The sequence below is a fragment of the Opisthorchis viverrini genome, assembly GCF_000715545.1.
Source record: "Opisthorchis viverrini unplaced genomic scaffold opera_v5_108, whole genome shotgun sequence".
NCBI classification, from domain to species: domain Eukaryota; kingdom Metazoa; phylum Platyhelminthes; class Trematoda; order Opisthorchiida; family Opisthorchiidae; genus Opisthorchis; species Opisthorchis viverrini.
Window position 1 is genome coordinate 513810 of NW_008751766.1, and position 20623 is coordinate 534432.

Below are 20623 nucleotides of genomic sequence, written 5' to 3' on the forward strand. Positions count from 1 at the left end.
TTGGTACAGACAGCGGAAAACGACTGCTTTCTCTGTGTGCTGACTGCAGATTACTTTCATGAAGAAATAACTTCCGGAGTTACAAAAATCATCAAGTCACACTTTGTCCTCAAAGAGCGTGCCGGCAACGGACCCGAATTTAACACAGCATCGTCAGCTACTGACCACCCCCCCTTTGAGAAGACCTGCTTAGATCCTGCCCGTGCACCAGTGCAGGGTAATTTCTCTTTTGTGCTTCTGAACCACACCGAAGCTGACAGCTCGCTCAGCAGCTTATGGGCTAGAATATCTCATAGTTAAACGGCTGTATAAGAACGGTTTACTCGACCCTGCTCCAGCAGCTCCACCACCGAGTGTCAATTCCTACTGGAACCAGAACACCACAGCCGAGCACCAATGAATAACAACTTAGTTCACGCGCGACCTTAAAGACACCCAGGGAATACTCACTCACCACCGGAATACAACACAATCCTTCAGATTATGAGTATCAGAAAAGTACATCAGACGAGTACTTAAAAAAACTAGTTTCTAGGGCAACTTAACAGGTCTGAATCTGGGCCTTCAGAATAATTTCTTTTCCGGAGCGGTGGAACCCGTTTCATTTTTGCAACCCTAATCGCAACTTCGGAACTGATGAGCTAAATTTAATCCAGGGCCGCCTTGTTTATTTCAACAGATTCATTAAAAATAACTGTAGATGTAGGGGATAACCTGATTTTTTATGCGCCCATTTGTGGCAGGACGAAGGGAGTATGCAGACCTACCAAGTGCCTACCTACCAACCCACCCACTGAGGGCCTACTTCGCAATTCAGTAACTGTGACCAATGCGTTCTGTTCAGTATCCACTTCACTTTGTTTGTTAATATCTTGGATTAGTAAATATTCAATCAACAAAGTGCTACTGGAGAAACCTGTCAAAAGTAAACAATAGGTTCAAAATTGACTGCTCATCACCGTACCTAAAAGTAAACAAGATATGGAGAGATATCGTAGGGATAATTGTCGTTTCAGATTAACTCAAAGACAGTCTTGTCCACCTAATTTTTCGCAGCCGCTTCAACATCATCGACAGTGTCGGTTCGAAATTAGGATCTAACCGAACTTCCCATTATTGAGGACCACTTAGTCCAAAGTTCCCTCTCATGGCGCTGAATAGTATGTTCGGCTCTTCTGCTTTGGTGGCAACATATTCGTCAGGGGAACATAACTGATAGGCTTTTTTCAACGCAAGCTACGTGGTATTAGGATTAGAGGTTTCTTGAAACCATTTTGCTGAGGTCCAAAGGACGACTTCATCCATTTCCAAGCCCCACCACTGTGGCCTTGAAGAGAATTCAGGTGACATTATAAACTACCCGAATGGCCAAAACAGTCGTTGGTCAAAACCATTCGCAAAAGGTGACTTCCTCTTCTTTCTTCCGCTGTTAAAAAGGGAAACTGTTGGGATTAGAACAAGGTACTACTTAGGATGGGTTTCTGTCAAGAGTGATTGCTCTGTTTCCTCACCAAAGTTTCCGGGCGCCTCAATGATCCCCTCAGTATCGCTTTTCTTAGGCCGCAACAATTACGGTGCAGCAGTATTTTCTCACCCAAATCCGTTAGGCTTGTTCTTCTCGTATTTCAGAAACCTGATAATGGTTCGACGAAATGTGAGAAGCTGTAGGCATTACCATCTGGTTTTCGGTCTGTCGGTTATGGCGTTTTCTCCGCGTTTGGAGATATATCTTACAGAAATTTGGTCATCTCTCATCCTTGCTGTACAACTTGGTAGTACTGATGGGTTCTTTGGTGCAGCCCGTTTCTATTTTGGTGCACCAATTCGATTTTTGCTTCATATTCTGCTTAATTTACGTCCCGTAACCTTCCATAGTTTCTTACAAGGAAAGAATTAACCTTGGCATGATTGTGTAGCGAATGTTAAAAAAAACTGGCGGATTGACGCATGTTGAATTTACTTCATTTAGCTCTTTTGTGTCACGATGACCCAACCGTACTATCAACCTTCGGCATCCTCATTGTATCGAACCTTGGAGTTGCCATCACTTACTCACCCTACGTACAGTGGAATAACATGACGTGAGTACATTCGTTGTTTGACGTCAAAGAGAAAACCGTAGCACAGGGTGAAAAAGGGTCACTTCTAAAGACATTAATTATAAATTTGGACACTAGTTGACCATCCCTGCTAAGCATGGGTAACTCCCATAAATCTGTCCTTTCCATATGAAGGATTATGAGGATCGAATTCAATTGCTGCAAGAACAGGTGGACCGTCAATCAATGCTCAGCTCGGCAACACAGGAAGATTCTTTGCTGGATTATGAAACCACCAGTAAGTGGCCTTTATCTCGTATCTCACGTTAATCATCTCCCTGCATCTTAGGTGCTTCCATTCCGCTGATAAGTAGTTTTTTAACGTAAATTAATGAGAGAATTAAGTCAAACGTAACGCACGAAGCAAGAGTACTTATTGCACAATATCAAGTTTTAACTTCAAGATATTCATTTTTATCGTGCCCTATCAGTAAGTTGAAAGACCTCGGTTAACCTTGTGATCATTTGCTATAATTACAGTTGCGGTGTTAGTCTGGATGAGCTCTGATCACAAGGCGAACGCACCATAGTTACACTAATTAGGGGTTACCGGTCAGGCTACACACTTACTCTATAAAACAACAGTAAACAGTTTGTATTTTATTGCTGATCACAAGAAGTTTATTAGCTTTGATCGCGGTAACGCTTAAATTAAAGGTGGTTAGCTCGATACTACTGACTCAAGCCAATCAAAACCAAACGTAATAAACCACAACGCAACAGTAGATAGGGTAGTTTTCTCGTCCACGTTTGTAACTTAATGTGTTGTGATCAGTAGATCTTCTGCGAACAACTACAGTTCGAATGACTATAGATAAAATGTGGCATATTCTGGTGGTGTTTGCACCCACTGACAAAACTGAGTCAACAGTGTTTTCTCGCCAAAATGTACCATTCCATACTGTACGTTTATTGCGTGCACAAATGCGAGTGATGCAGTTGCTACGAGTAGATCCTGTTACGTGAATTTGCCCGAGTAAAACTTTCGTAAGGTGAAAACGTGAAGAATCACATGTTGTTGCACCTGAAACTGAAGGTAAATCAGCATAGGAAATAGGGAATTACCAACTTGGTTTTGACATGACACTCACCTGAAACCTAGCTGAATCTGTCATTTTTGATGTTCTTAAGCAAGAGTTTTCAAATACCTTACGGGTATTGTATTGCGTCAATTCGATGCTGCAAGTTATCGTGCCAAGTAAAACGTGAGGCGGACTAGTGCAACAGATTCATCTGCGCTGGAGGTTCTGGGTTCCAGGTGGGTCTCCCGTCAAAACCAAATTGGTATGCACTTTGCTAGTTTTGTGCAATTTAGGTTCAAGTAAAGCATAACGTTGTCGGAAATCGGAGAGTGCGCCTACCTAATGGACCTAAGAAGGGAGAAACCGGTCATGGGCTGCCGAAGAGTATTCACCAACCTTACGAGTAGCGCATCTCGTCTATACAGCATAGGAACTGTTTAAAGACGATGTTGCTCAGTGAATGGGATATACTCCAAAAAGAGGAAAACGGCAGTCTTTTCACACGCTCTTCTAAATGAGGACAGAGGTTCAAATGCATTTTCGTGCATAAACCCGTCCCACACCAAGAAGAAATCCGTAGACTATAATGCTACCACTTACATTCATATCTTTCAGTCAGTGAACAGATGCAGTAGTATTATGTAAGTCATAAGCGTCTCACTGTTGGAAAGCCGAACTGAGGCATTGTGGGCGTACGTTCATGCTGATGAAGTGTTGTCACACCTGCTAAATATGTACCGAGTGAAATCGCTAGGAAAAGTGGGGAATCGAGGTGGGAATGTGTAACCGGGATTACTGGCTTTAAATTAATAATTGATTAGCTTATTTTACTTTGGTAAATGCTCGTGGTTTATTCGTCTACGACTTTTTCAGTTTTCTGGAGCACTATTATTCATAAACTTAGCTTGGACTATCTCGTTTATACAGGTTTTCTGAACATCCAGATTTCAACAGATAGTGAGCATAGTATAGTGATCCCACAAAGAGCCAGTTGGAAACTGTTGAGTGCAAGATGCCATTCAATTAGAAGCCGCGAACTTCTGACACAGGACCCGGTAATGAGGAATCGGGTGATTTATACGGGGGAAGTAATACAGTTGTTGCGTTAAGGAGTGAATGCGAGGCGAAAATTTTACCGAGTACTAGAAGTTCAAAATTTCTGAATTAAATAATTGCACGCGATGTCGCTATACTAATAGGATTCTCAGGTGACATTTGTGCATCGGGACCACAAAGTTGACCAGGATACCGAATAATATTTCACCAAAAGTAGAAGTCTGATTGAACTTAGTGGACAGGTTAACCGAATACCAATATATTTAAAATGAATTTCAACAACATGTCGCTTTCAGGTTGCTATCGATCATATGAGATTTTGTGCATAATCCACGCGGTATGCACAAATTAGATACCTGAAGTAGAACAAAATACGTACCACTGAGACTTTTATCAGTACCGCGCCTCAGTTCAACTGTATCGTTGAGATCCTACAAAATCACTGGATGAGTACCCGCCATGCTGTTGTTTAGAGTCCGTCACCATTCACTAACTTTACAATCTACCATCGTGTTTTGTAACTCACGACCCACTTGTGCACCACTCAGAGACTAGCAATCACAATGAAGCTGATTGTTGTTGTTGTTGCCTGGACTGGTTATCGCTGCATTTCGAACGTTTGTGTATGAGTATCGCCTAAAAGTTCGTTAATCTTGTGAAGTATGCGTTTTGTGTACAAGTCCCCATAAATATCAGAAACGATGTAAATGGTTTCCGTTTTTTTAAACGTTAAATACCGTTATGCTCGCCGAAGCAAATAATGTAATTCCATACCATTGGATGATAATTTTATCACCAAACGATTCCTTTGCATCTGGATCCATGCAGGTGACTTAAAATACTCTACTACGTGTTTATAGTGTTTACATGATGCAGCCTCCGGGGTGCTTAACTAGGTAACCTAGACATTCCACTAACATATATGATTGAGCTGGTAAAATGTGCAAGTTCTGATGGGGTGCTAGTCTCTGGGGGTGTCAAAATTTCCCTTGGAAATTTGCAGACTACTTGGTGCAGTGGGTATCAAATGTGTGGGCTGTCGACGAATCTTCAGCAACCTTATGAGTAGTACATTACGAATATGCGTGTAAATTTCAAGTTTATTGGATTTCCTCACTCTGGTCTGAGAATACCGCAGTGGGACAGAAAATCCAGTTGCATGATAAGATATAATAACTGAACCCAAGGGTACGATCCACCAATGTGAATCTGTGGACATCAAATGTAATTTACGAAAGGCCAGCTTTCATTCTCAAAAGCAGTGCTGTGCACAAACTTCTTTCAACTGCAGAGACTAGGGTGGTTGAGCCTAACGGTGACATTGCCCGCGAGGCTGGGAAGTGACAACTTCGAATTAGCCCGAGATATACGACAGATGGTTCAAAAAGCGTTTTTGGTGCATCTGTTGATTTTTACTCAACAAATAGCAGACAGGCAGCGCTTTATCCAGATCTAACACTACCACTATTCAGCGGCGCAACGTCACATTGTTCCTATCTACATTCAGTTCCTCATGCGACGTGTGCGACTAGTGCAGTGTTGAGTAGGCAACACATGAGGCTGAACAAGGCAGCACTTTGTCCTCGATTTGTACGTGAACCGCAGGATCTGTCGTAAACTTGTCAGGACGTGTCCAGACCCAAAAGTACATGTGCAGAGAGCGGTATGTCCACAAGGTCACAATCGGTCATCACGCTTCCCACCCCACTTCACCAAACACGGCTTAGCAGTGTGCGAACAGCGGGGCGGGTGTGAAAGTGACCACGGCAATAACGTCGCCATTGGATGGACAAAACCCGACGCTTCATGTGACCACAATTGGACGGTCAGCCGTCTGCACTGAGTCTGTATGCCTTGACCTGACAGTACGGTAGTTTTCCTGGTCGTCTTGTTGCGTAGCCTGACAGGCACGATTCAGGTGTGACTGTGAGGCGAACCCACGATACAACAGATGACTATGACAACATTTCAATTCAGTGTTAAATTGCACAGCCAAATTTGTGCCTCATCGGACCGACTGAACCACATAGTTCGTCTAATGTTCACGTGATTGGCCGAGTGAAGGCGATAACCGTGAGTGAAGTAAATTTGTGGCCTATACTGCGGTGATTGACATGTAGCCAATAAATAGCCAACCAGGGGGATAAAATGAAGCGGTTGAGCCGCAGTCACCTTAAGCAAAATCTGAGTTCGGGTGAAGATATCCTTTCGAAGGCCAACGATAGACTTTTCACAGGCCTGGATGTAGCATCTAAATATAAAATTGAGGATCAAATCTGATTTCGCTGTTGAGCAACTAGTCGCTGCAGGATGTGGTTGTATTCAGTTCTTATCTAGCGATGCCAATAACTAGCAAGCTTGAAACAAAAAAAACAGCGATTTTCCGCAACGGCTTGATTGAATTCCAGGATGCGTTTCAGATTAAATACCTCATCAAGATCCATGGAATTCAGAGCCAGATCGATATGTTACCAGACTGAAATGCCCTTAGTAAAAGTCGGTTCCTATGTTTGATGGTTGCTTGAATCTCACATTGGTCAACAAGGGACATTAAGCTAGAATATTCCGTTTTGGGGAAATGCTATTCAACAAATTTGTAATGTTGAGAGCACAAACAATTTCGAAAGCTGTTTTGAAATGACCCAATTCGCCATCCAGAGTCACTACTTTTCGTTTATTACCCAAGATTTTAAATTTAGAATAACTACAGCCCTTTTTCGGTTCTTAGAATCGGCATCAGTGATAATTACTAAATTACATAAAACCGAAGCAACCGTTCCGTGTAGTCGAAGCAAAATTCTCATGCCATTTATCTTTACCGTTGGAAATTGTGTAGTTGCATTCCTGTGGTCGATTTTGGTCGTCTTAATGAACTAATAGAATAATAAATGTATCGGGAGTATATTTACTGTTCCACACCTAATATGAAAAGCCCACGCAAAATGCTTCATAAGATGCCCTAATTACTGCGTCGAATATCTCAGGTGGTTTTTGCTAAATTTTCTATTTCATTCACATCTCATTAAGGTTTGTTTAATTTATCTAATTCATTACAAACTCCCGCTTGCAGGTGAGTGCAACTGGAGCGAAAGGGAACAGCAGCTTGCTCATTGGGCATTATGCAAGTGGCGCGCCCATCAGTTCACATCGTTACGCGTAAGTGTTTACTCCTCTGCTAGAACAAAGGGAACATGAAATGGGCTGATCGTGAGATCGAAATAGTGCCAACTTTCAGTTGCGTTGTAGGTCACAGTTGGTGCTAAATGCAAAATGAAACCGTCAGAGGGCTCAACAAGTGTCTTAACCACAGCTCAGATCACAAAAACAGTGGTATCCAAAGTATTTTAACCGTATGAGGTAGACAACCTGTCAGAACCCACATTGTGAGGTAAGTATGATTTCCGTTCGCTGATATGCACGGGTTAGGACAGTGCCAGAGCAGCAAAACGCATGCGAAAGGACGGGGAAGTATAAAGTAGAAACCTTTGACCACAACAAATTGCTGTGAATAGCTACAGCTAGCCCAACATCTACTCAATAGTTCATTTAGGATCACGGTTCCTGAAAGTTATTTTCATTGTTTATTATCGTTTACAGATCCTGTGTGCCAGATTTTTTTTACGACGAATCAAAATGAATCGATCCAATAGTTGATAATCGGTTATTTATGCTGTTCTGAAAAACACTGGTGGGTCAACAGACTATCCTGGCGTTTGATCAGTGGGGCTCAAAGTTGACATAGTCCAAAAGCAGCATAGGATTTAATCGGTCCTTGGCACCTACCCTAAATCCATAAGGTTTGAGTTCACTATCTTACAATGTTTTCTTGTAAACTCTGGATCAATAGTTAAGGTGACATCAGTGATTCCTGTATTGGTAACCATGTAACAAACAATCAGATACAAACAGTCTGTGACAAACGGCTTAACAAACCACTGTCAACATTCGTTTTTATCAATTCATCTAGACCCATAAAGGAATTATACTCCCGGAGTATCATAGTTACCATCAGTATACGAAGATTTCCCTATTTCCGATATTTTTCATGCTTCACGCACTTTCAAGACATCCTCCCAGGTATTTGTACAAATAGCGCAGTAAATATTTAGGAGATTAAAAGCTGTCCTTCCCTAGCAGGGACACGTTTCTGGAAAATTCCATTTCAGGAGAGAACCAAGCATTCATCTGAAGGAGACAAACTTAACTGCCCAATCCGTGGAGATAAATGTAGTTGCGGGATAGATTCTGCTTAGTTTGTATGCTTTTCACTATACAGATCGAATAGATATCTAAGGGGGATAATCAGACATGTGTCACATAAAGAGATGACGAAGCGTACTCCATCAGTCACGTATGAACAACATTCAGTTTCGATAAGAGCACCAGTCAATCTTGGGCTTTCCTAAAATCTTATTTTCTGGAACCCATAAAAGCTTTTAGTGGGACTAGTATGACTGCTTTAATCTACTCTCTTTCAGTATCTTTCGTCCAATTCCTTAGACGGTCTTTTGAGTTGAACTGAGTTCTTGCACTGTAATTTCGCCGTAGTTAACATAAAGCACCATCGACCCAGTAGGTCAAGTTGTCTGCAGGTCCCACCATCACAGCGACGGACAGCCGATCAGTAGGTGATAGCTAATAAGTCTGCTGCTTAGTTTCTGGGTCTGATCTAGTAGGTAGGATAGCTGAACATTGTTCATAATTTCGCTCAAAATATGAGACAACCTAGTGCACCTGATGAAAAACATCATGAATTGGAAGTTTAGCCATAAACGGTTGAGTCTCCAGGTAAAACCGTATTAGTACCCAAATTAGTGTATTTTATAGAAGTTTCTTTATTACCTGTTCTCGGAAAACGATCAGAAATTACTCGGTAAAAGCTCAGTGGATTGGTTGGAGGACGATTTGCTGAATCCGTATCACTTTTGATCGATGGTTTTATTCTGCTTCCGTAGCACCGACCTCACCTCAGGTTCTGTGAGAACTGGTAACTCCACATCATTTACGTCCAAATAACTTGGTTGCTAAATTAAAATAACTAATTCCACCGGATCCTCAACACTATTGCTGATTTTTAGAATTTATGTGCATTCATACATACATAGTGAAAGTCGACTATTTATAGCACAATACTGCTCCTTGTGGTTGTCCTCATTTCTGCCCCTGCCCCCATTTCTTGCTTACGGAGTTCCGACAACTCAAAGTGGAAACGCAGTTTTTTCACAGAAAATGCTGAAAAATATCTATGTCATCAGTGGTCCCCTTTGGACAGCTTGGTTGAAGTTATCTTAGTTCCCGTTGAAAATATCTGCTTTTAGTGTATATTAACACAGAAGACGTTTTACCGATTTATGTAAATTATTTTATGCAAATTTACTAGATCCCAAAAAACAATAGCTACAGTTGAAAATGGATTATCACCTGAAAACATGTTTTATTCATCAAGAGGCACATTCCATTGCAGGGTTCCAAGGGTGGTGATGGTGCTTGCCGTACCACAGAAAATGGAATGAAGCAAGATTCAGCTTTTCTGTGTCCAGTTTTAGAACGAGAGCACTATGTTACTTGTAGTCGCATCCACGGATTCGAAAGTTTTCTGCCTCGGTGGAGAGGACACAATAATTCAATTAACTTTCGAGAGGACGCATTAAAATAGACCGGCAACTTCCGGCAGACCCTTTACATATATTGCTGCAATGGTGCCTTGAATCCGACTTTATTTTGGTCATGCAACTGTCAATGTAATGAAATGTCAGATTTGATAGTGAATATATGAATCGCAAAAGGGGAATTTCAGGAGTAAACCACTGTTCTGCTTGGTGTTTGTTTCCTTGAGGGGATGATTGCAAAGAGGAGAACTTCCATGTCGACAAAACTGTCCCCGAAGAAATGAATTTATTTCTGGGGATTTCCCGGAAAGGGGATTCCTTCAAGTATCAGATATCGAAACGCGCTTTTTTGGTGTCTAATTCCTTTATGATACCAGAATCTCCCAAGTTCAACTAATGAAAAGCTCGCTCCTTGTTTCCGATTGCATGATGCTTCTGATTTTTCCTGGCATAACCACCCACGGCATTGGAGCCAAAAGCTTGTCTCTTGTTTTTCACTGGCGTTGTTTTCAACATTTACATTGCAGTACAAATCTCTCCATAGCAATCAATAGTAAAAATGAGGGTGAACTCCCAGTTGTTAGCTTCGCATGGGATCTTTGGCGTCAGCGAGAACGTTGGTTGGTGACTTCAGCGTGTGTGAATAGAAACCGACTTTTACTACCATCCTATTCCTTATTTCCTATGTGGTGAGATGGAGTTACTGTCACATGATTAACTTAAGTTTAGGTGACCTGAAGCAGACAATATTATCACTAATTGGCAACCATCGCTGACTGTAGTTTTATCCCAGCGACTACCTTTGAATTTCATAGACGTACTGGTCAAGCTGGATAATGGCCATCTATAAAACCTGATAAGCCAAATTCTGCCAACGTATTAGGACTCAATGGTTTTGATTGGCGGGCGATACTCTTTACGGTCGTGATCGCCCTCGCACCATTAGCATGTACTTTATGTAACCAAAAACAATAATTCTCTTTTATTATATTTCGGAACAAATATACTGAACAGTGTTCTGCCAGGTCGAATTGACCTCATTGTTCCCGAAAGTAGTTCCTTGGGTAGACACTCTTTCTCTTGTAATGCGAATGATTCCCCACCGAAAACTGTTGCTTCCCTCTCCGAGACCGCCGTCTGTTTCGGACCGCTCTGCACACACCCGAGCCAAACATTGTTGATAGGAGCAAGAAGTTNCTCTTGTAATCGAATGATTCCCCACCGAAACCTGTTGCTTCCCTCTCCGAGACCGCCGTCTGTTTCGGACCGCTCTGCACACACCCGAGCCAAACATTGTTGATAGGAGCAAGAAGTTAGCAACTCAGCAAGTTGCGATGTATGATTGGGTCAGGCCACCGTAGTCAATCCGAGAAGGAGGGCCAAACACACTTGACCATTAGTGAATAATACATATGCAAAACATAATAAATAACGTGCACTGAGTAATTGGCAGCCACTTGAGTTTTTACGCAAGTTAGTAACGAAAATTTAGAGCGTCAAGTCTGTTGGAGTATGGTCACGCCTGTATTTTACGAACATATGATAACTACGTTCTTGGCTGCCATCGCTGGTGTTGTGGTCCACTCGTATCTCGGATGGACGCACTTGATTAGCCTGCTCACCAGAGTCGACAGCTGGTTTGTTGACGTTTTGTCCCACTGCATTCCTGTAGCATTTGCCACAAATATTAATTTTTAACAGTTTTGATGTGAACTCAAAACATTCTATCTGAGAAGTGTGGGAAAATAAGAAACCGAACAAACAACGTTACGGTCCGCTTTGTTTCTTAGAGATCTAAGAAACAAAGAAAGAGATTAGTTTCCTCTCTTTCTATTCAGCCAGTCCGTTTAATTGTTTTGTTAAACCAAGCGTAACTGCTGATTGCCTTATGGGTGTTCTGTCGTGACACCAACTGCTAAACTGATGTTCATCTAAAATATTACTCCATCCGTGATAGGATCAACTATGGGAGAACGCCATTTATCTCAAGGAAGCTAATGCATTGAGTGTGGAACTTGGGAAAACGGTGAGTCTGTTTGATAGTTGGTGTGTAATTGGATGCCTCATCAATTGAATGATTCATCACTCAATGTCATTAAACAAAAACAAGTAATGTTATCAGTTTTTTGTGTTACTACCAAGTAATAGAGGGAACTCCAGTATTGTAGGGGCTCCAGGATTGTGCTATGTTCAGAATCTTAGATGTGGAAAATTCCTCTTTCGATAACTGACAAATTTACCATTCACTATTTTTGGGTTGGTACTCGTGGTTAGACCGACTATAATAGGTTGCACTATGCATGGCGTGTATGTGAGCAAGGGTGATTTCTATCCCATATACTTATTGGGGTGATGATAATAACACAAAAGTGGAGAAGATGAGTTCAGGTCCGTATGTATCAACGAAGATACACGTAAATTCATGTCGTTCTTAATAAAGAATAGTGGTTTGGCTCATCCAGTATTGGCATAGAAACATGACATGTATGAGCTTCAATCCGTTACCAAATAATGCGGATGTGTTTGCGCTCCATCCAATAAGAACAGTCAATCACCATCAAAAGACGCTATGAGACACTTCTTCGTCTCAGGGCATCCCTAATGCTCCTGTCATTATATCATCCGTCAGTGACCGTCATCGTGAAAATTTCCCAGACACCGTTTAGGCCACGGTCGAAAAAATTACTTCTAAATCTGTATTTAGCATTTCTACTCCACCCAACTAAGCTGCTGATCAACGGCTACGGAATAAAAATAACTGGTCCACCAAAACTTATGAAAGCACAGTGATAGGATGGTTCGTAAATTTAACAGAGAAAATTGTGCGGTGCTTTATTAGATTCTCTACGATGTTGGTTCTCCACCATAACAGTTCAACCAAGGGTATCATGGAGCTGGTCCCTTCACGCGACGGATTCTTTCTATTCCACAGATAGTTATTTACCAGAATGAGTTGGGAGCAAGGGTTTGCAGCAATAATGTTAGAACTCCACACAGGAAGGTAGAATGCGGCTAACGATGGATAGTCTACTTATGAATAATACGACTTTCAACAGAATAATAAAATTCGATTGTGGAACTAGACTAGGTTTCCACTTTGACCGATATCAACTACCCTTACTTTGGTCCCAGAACGTTCCGTCACATTTTCTTCTCTTGTGCAAATGAAATGTCGCCCCCACAAGAAAACACATACAGAGTATAATAAGTTGTCTCTTAAAGTGTGAGATCTCCCTTACCTCTTCTGCACTCAGTGAGTGGAAATCCCGGTTTCGTCATGAACATTAGGATGTGAATGAATCCATGAATTCAACCGCAATGGAGGTCGAAAAAATTGCTGGCCTTGGCTGCGTGGAGATGCGCCCGCAACTGAGTCTGTCTGCGGTAGCGAAAGGATCATGGCTGCATTGACTAACTGGACTCAACTGAGAATCGAAAAGAAACTAATTGCGGAGCGGAGGTGTATTCTACATAGGCCAAATTTAACTGTCCACGTCATAGGCATAACAGGTTTCCAGCTGAAAATCTATGCAGTCAGATCAGTGGTTTGTTAACAACTGCATTAGTTAACCTGGGTTAATTCATAAGTGACCTGGAAAGTAGAGTGGATTTTTCTGGATGCTTTTTGGACATTTAAAATGTGAACTTTTCTCCCGGACTGACTTTATGCACTCGTTACAAACAGACTGGACTTTACCGTGGTGTGGCAGCATGTGTACCTGGGCGACGCACACGACCATCGCGGCACTCACAGAGTCTTTCATACCAAATTGGTCAGCGGTTAGAGGTCTGATGAATGCAGTCTCCTCGCCCTTCCGTTCGGGGGTTGGAACATGTGGCGATGTTTTTCGTAAAAATGGTAATGTACCTATATTTCCAGCCCACTACTGCTGCCTTGCAGTTAGGTTTTTGAGCCAAAGGCTTTGGTTGAGGACCCTAATTGTCCTCTTGTCTAGGTGTGGGGTCCCTGGCAGTATCCCAGCCCACGTACAACCATGAAATTTACAACTGGCAATACTTTCATACCACATCGGTCGTCACGTGGTGCCATCAGCCGGATCACCTTGTTAGCTGCGTACAGTGAAACATGCTACTGCTTACGCCTCCCTTCACGTTTTCTGTCTTTCACCCTACCCCAATCAAATTTAAATGCTTTCTCCACAGGTAACAGCATTAGGATTGACCGTTTTGCTCTCCCCGCAGCTTCCAAGTCTGATTTCAAACCCCGACAGCCTGTCTACTTAGCCGCCTTTAATCTTCGCACACTGAAACAAGTAGGTCAGCAGGTTGCTCTTGCTCACATGCCGGTTCCCTCTGCATTGATCTATGTGGTCTGTCAGAAACAAGAATACAAGACACAAGTACTGCGATCGAACCGACTGCCCCGTTGCTATCTATCTGGTGACGCAGAGGTCGCTGCACCTGGATATGCTAAGGTGGATATTGTGTTGAGCGACCGAAAGGAAGCGTCTCTGCTTGAATGAATACCTGTTGATAGTAGCCTATATCCGGTTCATTTGGCAATATCTGCGAATGAATCTAGAGAAAGCGAGGTTCGTCGCACCTTGTTTATTCCGTCTGCTTGCTCCCCAACTGGCTGTAGCTTTGAATCTGCCAAGGACAGTTTCTATGACGCTCTAGGTGCCCTGATACAGGGGGCCAAAACTTAAGATATCTTTGTGTTTGCTGGTGATTAGAACGCCCAGTTAGGTAGACTAAGCGCTGCTGAGACCCGATTGGGTGGTCGTCTTGGATTGGACACGAGACACACGGAAAGCAGCGATTGCTTTCTTCAGATATGTGCTGATCACAGACAGTTCCTTTGAAGCACTAATTTCTGGAGCAGCGGAAATGGCTTGACAACGTGGTGCATACCAACAAACCAGCCCCGAATCTAACTAGACTACATCGCCAATAGTTATCGGTGGCAAACGTCAATCCCCGCCGTCTGCTCATTCTGGATTACCAGCGAGGACTCCGACCATGCATTTGTACGTTGCTGCTTCTCGTTGAGCTTTTCAGGTCTACGCAAAACGCGCACAACTCGCTAAGCCTTTGAGGAGCTAATGGCCCAAGAAATCAAACGAAACTATCATGACCTGGTCCTCGAACGCTTGCCGCATGTTCTGATGTCAGATATAAATGACCACTATGAAAAGAAAGCCAAGGCGCTATTCAAAGCCGAAAATTCTGTTGGCGATACAACCCAGCCAACCTTATCCAGACATTGGGCCTCTTTTAGGCGCATGTCATTGCGAGAGAAGCAGCATCTGACGCCAATTTTCAAAAATGGTATCCGCAGTAAATGTACTAACCACAGAGACGCTAGTTTGACTCCTGTTGTGGCGAGGCTTCTAGTGTTACTGATTCTTCGTCGTCTTACGTTGCCACGCGAAACTCTGACTCGTGATAATCAAGCAGGATTTCGACCGGATAGAGGTTGCGGTGGCCACATTTTCACACTCCGTCAGGTGTAAGAGCAGCGCTTCATTTACAAATGACCCACAATCTGGGTATTCCTTGGCTTCAAGGGTGCGCTCAATTCTGTCTGTCGGTCAGTGCTATTAACTACACTTTCTCAACAGGATATGCCCCAGAAATTAGTGAACATAATCCGATCCCTATACTCACATGCTTCTGGGCGGGTGAGAATGTATGGTGAGCTCTCTAAAAGCTCCCTTACAAAAAGTGGGGTATGACAAGGATGTCCACTCTCTCCATTCTTGTTCGAATTCGTCATTGATGAAATAATGAGGCGCACAATGGATGGTCTTCAAAACCCCTGGTGTTAAAATTGTTGCTGGTGGGAGCCTTGTCGACTGAAGTACGCAGATGACATCGCATTCATCGTTAGAAATCTTTTCTGGGCACAAACCTTGTTGAATAGGCTGACCACTATACTACCATCTTTCGGCATGCTCCTTGCACCTCCAAAGTCCAAAGCCATGCTTCTGAATGTGCAGTCTCCGAGCATACCCCTTACATTTCAAGGATAATCACTGGAGATTGTGGAAAACCTCACATACCTCGGTAGTTGTATTAGCTCTGACGGACATGTGTCCGATGAATTCAGTTCAAGAGTTTCAAACGCTCGAACCACGTTTGCTAATTTGCGTCACTTGTGGCGACAAAAAAGCTATACCACTAGATCTTAAGGGTCGTGTGTACCAGGTTGCAGTGAGGGCTGTGTTGTGCGAGACGTGGCCTCTATGGATAAGTGATGTGAGGCGTCTTCAGGTTTTTGACCACCGATACTTCAGAAGCGTTGCTGGTTTCGGGTAGCGTCAACGTGTTAGTACTAAGGTGATTAGAAAAGGGGTATTTGGTTGTGCGGCAGATACTTTAATCGCAGAAAACATCCAACACCACCGACTACGATGGCTTGACTATGTGCTACGCATGCCGAAACACCGTCTACCGAAAAGAATGTTGTTTTCCGTGCCTCCTTCAGAATGGCGCAAACCACGAGGTAAACAAAGTATGACTTTACAAAAGGGCCTGAGAGAAATTACGAAGAGTTTGAGTGTTGTTAGTGTTGTATGCCGTGCCCCCGCCTGTGCTTCTCTGAAGACATTGCAAGAAATGGTGGCTAATCGACGTCAGTGGCGTTCGTGCTGTCAATTTCTTTCCAGATTGTCTGATTGAGGAATCGGAGGTCTAGGTACCCCAGAATGCTTGACAGGTGAACCGTATGGTTGTAAGGCAGTGAAGCATCAGTGTTACCGCTGATGTGACTGCTTTTGGTGTTGATGATGATGATGATGACGACTTAATACACAACAAGTCGTTTATACTCTACTGTTGACATGTCTAACTACATTGGGGGTATCGTAATCCCCCGTTCTCATGTTGTGCATGAGATCATCTACAAAATAAGCTACCTAGCTTAGCTAGCTAGTCACACTAGCTAAGCTAGTGTGACTGCAGTTTCTAATCTAGTACCCATCACCTAATTCTAGCTGCGAGGCGAGCCTGACCACGAACCAAGAGAATTTCGTCAAATGATTGGTTCCCATTCATTGGAGCAGCAGAAAGACAACGACCAATTAATCCCCAATGAAAGTAATCACACTGTGAAGCGACATGCAGGATAATTCGTAATATTTTCTGAAGCAGGTGTGTGGGACGACCAACAAATCGATGTTTCTGGAAGCGTCCAAGGGAGGACGGATTAGAAAAGGTAGCCTCTAAGACCCTCACGCTCTGACCGTCCGGCTGTTTGCCATGAACGTTGGCTTATTAGCTGATATGGTAAGAATACGTCTAGAAACCAAGAGACTCATGCTACTTAGTACGTATCTGTCGTGCGCAGTTGCATTATGACTGAGATGTCTGTATCTCACCCTTCATGTTTCCGGACCGGGCAGTCCTTAGCAGCCAAGATTGGATTGTTGTTCGCTTAAAAAACTCAACTAAATGCCGTCCTGCTTACCTGACAAGGATCTCGGAACCTAGAAGTGTATCACTTCAGGCACCCTCAGATATTCAGCCCTAAACTTCAGAAACAAACCCAACTTCAAAAGAAAGAGGAACACTAATGTACAACTTAACTTAGAACCAGGAACATCAGGGTCCTATTGAATAAGGAAAATAGTGATACGCCAGTGCAGTCGATACTTCCAGCCAAGCTGCAGAACCGAACCGGTCAAAAACAAAAAGCAAACGCGTATTAGCTCTGTGAAGGCTCACTTCTCACCACTCAGCCGCATTTGCGAAAGTAAACGATTTTCAATGTTCAACGTAAAGGGCAGAAACATATAGACGATTTAGCGATGGAAGAAGTATAAACAGCAATTTCGCTGATGCAAAACTGCCTAACGGTCCATGTTTGGTAGTTGAGTTCTAATTTACTCTATCCAGTACAGGAACCTGAGGAGCCTTCGCATTACTCTAAAGATGCTACCATAGTATCCTTCATTCTAGTGGAAAGGAAACAGGCAGGTAGACATTTGCCTTGAAACCAGCCCACTCTATGAACCCGGCAAAATCGCGACTCGTCATCCGGCGGATCTCATGAAAGGGGAAATTATGGACGAAGCCATCCCAGATGAACAGTGTCAATTCCATGGGAGATGGAGCACCGTGGAAAGAATCTTCATGGTGAGACAATTGCAAAAGTATTGCGGCAAACGAAACTAGCTATATTTGTACTTCCCACAGGCCTCTGATCCGGTGAACGGACAGCATCGTGGATCATTCTTGGGAAAACAGGACTTCCAAACAAATGTGCTACTCCTCTGAAATATCTGATATTTTGAAACTACATCTGCGGACTTTAACTTTGACGTGGGGTGTAAACAAGATCATCTTATGGCGCTAGGTTTGGTCAGTTTGCATGTAAGTGCAGTAAGCATATAGAAATTCAGGCGTTTAAAAATTACAATAACGCACTCTGAGGTGGATTTGCAGTGTATATGGGTCGCATTCGTGCATGTACCGTTTGGCTTAAATATAAATATTTCTAAGGTGTAGAGTTTTATCATCCCGCCCCTAGGGTTCACCAAAAAGTTTCCAAACACAGAGGTGAATGGTGGTGGGACGGTGAGTTGCTCATATTTCCACTAATTTGACCGATAAAGAGTCGAATTTTTATGAATTGAGGGCTAGCACCTTCAAGGACCGGTCTGGAACAATTAGAATCTACGAGTGAATACAGAAATTGCAGTGTACCGTACTGCCGTGCTGTGTACAGTTTTGTACGGCAGCAAGACAGACGGTATACCGGTGCCACAACCGAATACTTGGTCGATTTTACTGACAATGCCTGCGGCATTCGTCAGACAGGATCCTGAATGCTTAGGTTCTTCAGAAGGAAAACGCTGTTTCACAATAGAATGGGGTAATTAGGCCCTTTGGAAAGCACTGTACTGGGTCGTGCTGAAAAATAGCCACTATATGAGTAGTTGTGAAATAGTTTAAAAGACCGGGACATACCTAAACGGCGACGGAGAGGTGGGTTTAGAAAGCATTACATTAACGGGAAAAATGATGCTAGGCAGAAACACATGACGGATGGCCGTACATTTAGCTTTGATGCATTTTCAGGCTCGGCCGGCCTCGATAATCCAGCATTGGCGATCAATTTGTGACTCCTAATGAGCATACGAATACCAGCATCATTGGGTTTATGAAGCTTCATCATTTCTGGACGCATCTGAATGACCAAAATCGGGGTTGAATGACACCAGCGCTCCTCTGCTGTATCAGTTGCGAACATCGACGGCTAATTGGAAGTCAGCTTACCCTAGTTCTTAAGAGATGGGAGTTTGCCTCCACTACAGCTGCACTGTGTTCAACCATAACAACCGTCTTTGGCATCACAGTAACGGGTTCACGGTAGCGTACTTGGGTCCTCGTAAAAAGCGTTTGCGTTAGCACGACTGGGTGCAAGCGTTTAGTGGTCCAACCGCTGTTGACAGCTAACTCAATGCAGCAAGTTATCTAGTCTATCCTGGTGGTTGATGATACCATTATGTGAAATCAATCGCTCCATCTTTAAGCAAACCAGCAAAATACGTTTCGTCCCAGAAAAAAATCATAGAATGTCCAAAAGACAACCAAATAATGAAAAACCTCGTTTTTGGCTAGTTCTCTCGCATTTCCTTCTTCCTACGTGTAATGAAGAACAGGGTGGGACGTTTTGGTTATTTATGCAACTAATTACCACACACGCCCGGCGGTTTGGTTTTGATGTTGTGCCCTAATTACAAGCTTCCGCTGCCGATTCCCTCAACCCAAATGCAGATGCGATTTCAGTTCACCCTCGTAACAGAAACACCATACAGTCCTCTCCCAATGGGACTGTCACAGTCATCACAGTCGCCTGGAGAAAGTGCCTCCATGGAGGCCTGGTCCGCGGATGACAACAAGACACCGAAGCCATGCGGAGCGCCCATGTTTACTAGCCTCACAACCTCAGATCAAAGGGCTTGCAACGATCTACGAAATGGAATTCTGACCTTGTTTCATTCGACAGAGTTTAATCCTACTCGCTCCAGGATGAAGAGAACACACGTTGCAGTGCAGCTACGTGATGTTTCCACGGGCATGTCTGAATGCTGGAGCCTGGAAACCTTTAGGCAAGTTGCTAATATTCGTCTGTTCAGTTTTAAATTGCTAGGTTTGGCAGACTGATCGAAACCAACTGTGATATCAGTGATATCAGTACCTTTGTCTTACGCCATTGATAGCAGTTTGAGGTCAAGTTTGCACTCCCATAAAACGCAAATATTGCCATAGCCCCACATGCCATACTTTGTCGCAGTCAAGAATCTAAGAAAAACATTCCAGGAAAATTGTCCGTGAATCCGGGATTATCAAATGTCTGCCGGATATTCCTGAAGCTCATACAGTGACAATGGCCGGATAAGACCGGAAGAAGTCTGTTGCGTCCCTTGGTAGACTGAGAATGTATCGAGCCAAAGGGAGAATTCGTAATTGGGTAGCTGCCATTCATACTGATTCTGTCGGCATTGTCATGTCGAGTTTTTAAAGTCCCACTGAAAATAAAAGTAAAGGATTTCTCCGTTACTTTTAGAAAACGGCTGTTACTCATGCGTCAGCACTATGAACGTGAAACCGACTTTGTCGTTGCCAGTGCGGATGAAGACGCTAGATCAGTAAAATCAGATGTGTCAACCTTTCAAAATGAGCAAGACAATAAAGAAACAGCCAAGGAATCAGCTAAACACAAAGAAACCGAACAAGCAACTGGAGGTGACCCTTTTCAAATTCGAGATTCATGGTTTCGTTTCGTTGGGCGGTGAGTCCATAGGTTCCAGTTGCTTTACTGGTTGTCTTAGGTTTTCCTTGTTGCCTTGGAAACGATTAGATCAAG

General features: G+C 43.2%; 1 protein-coding gene across 1 annotated transcript in view; it reads left to right on the forward strand.

Moving 5' to 3' along the window:
- T265_05691 (hypothetical protein) overlaps nt 1-20623 on the forward strand; it is a gene marked incomplete at both ends in the record, with an annotated part of 120436 nt that overhangs the window by 53892 nt on the left and 45921 nt on the right. The window contains 5 exons of the mRNA XM_009170760.1: nt 2235-2337; nt 7248-7333; nt 11744-11812; nt 19531-19835; nt 20324-20548. Coding sequence (XP_009169024.1) covers nt 2235-2337; nt 7248-7333; nt 11744-11812; nt 19531-19835; nt 20324-20548 — 788 coding nt within the window. The remainder of the gene's footprint in view (nt 1-2234; nt 2338-7247; nt 7334-11743; nt 11813-19530; nt 19836-20323; nt 20549-20623) is intronic.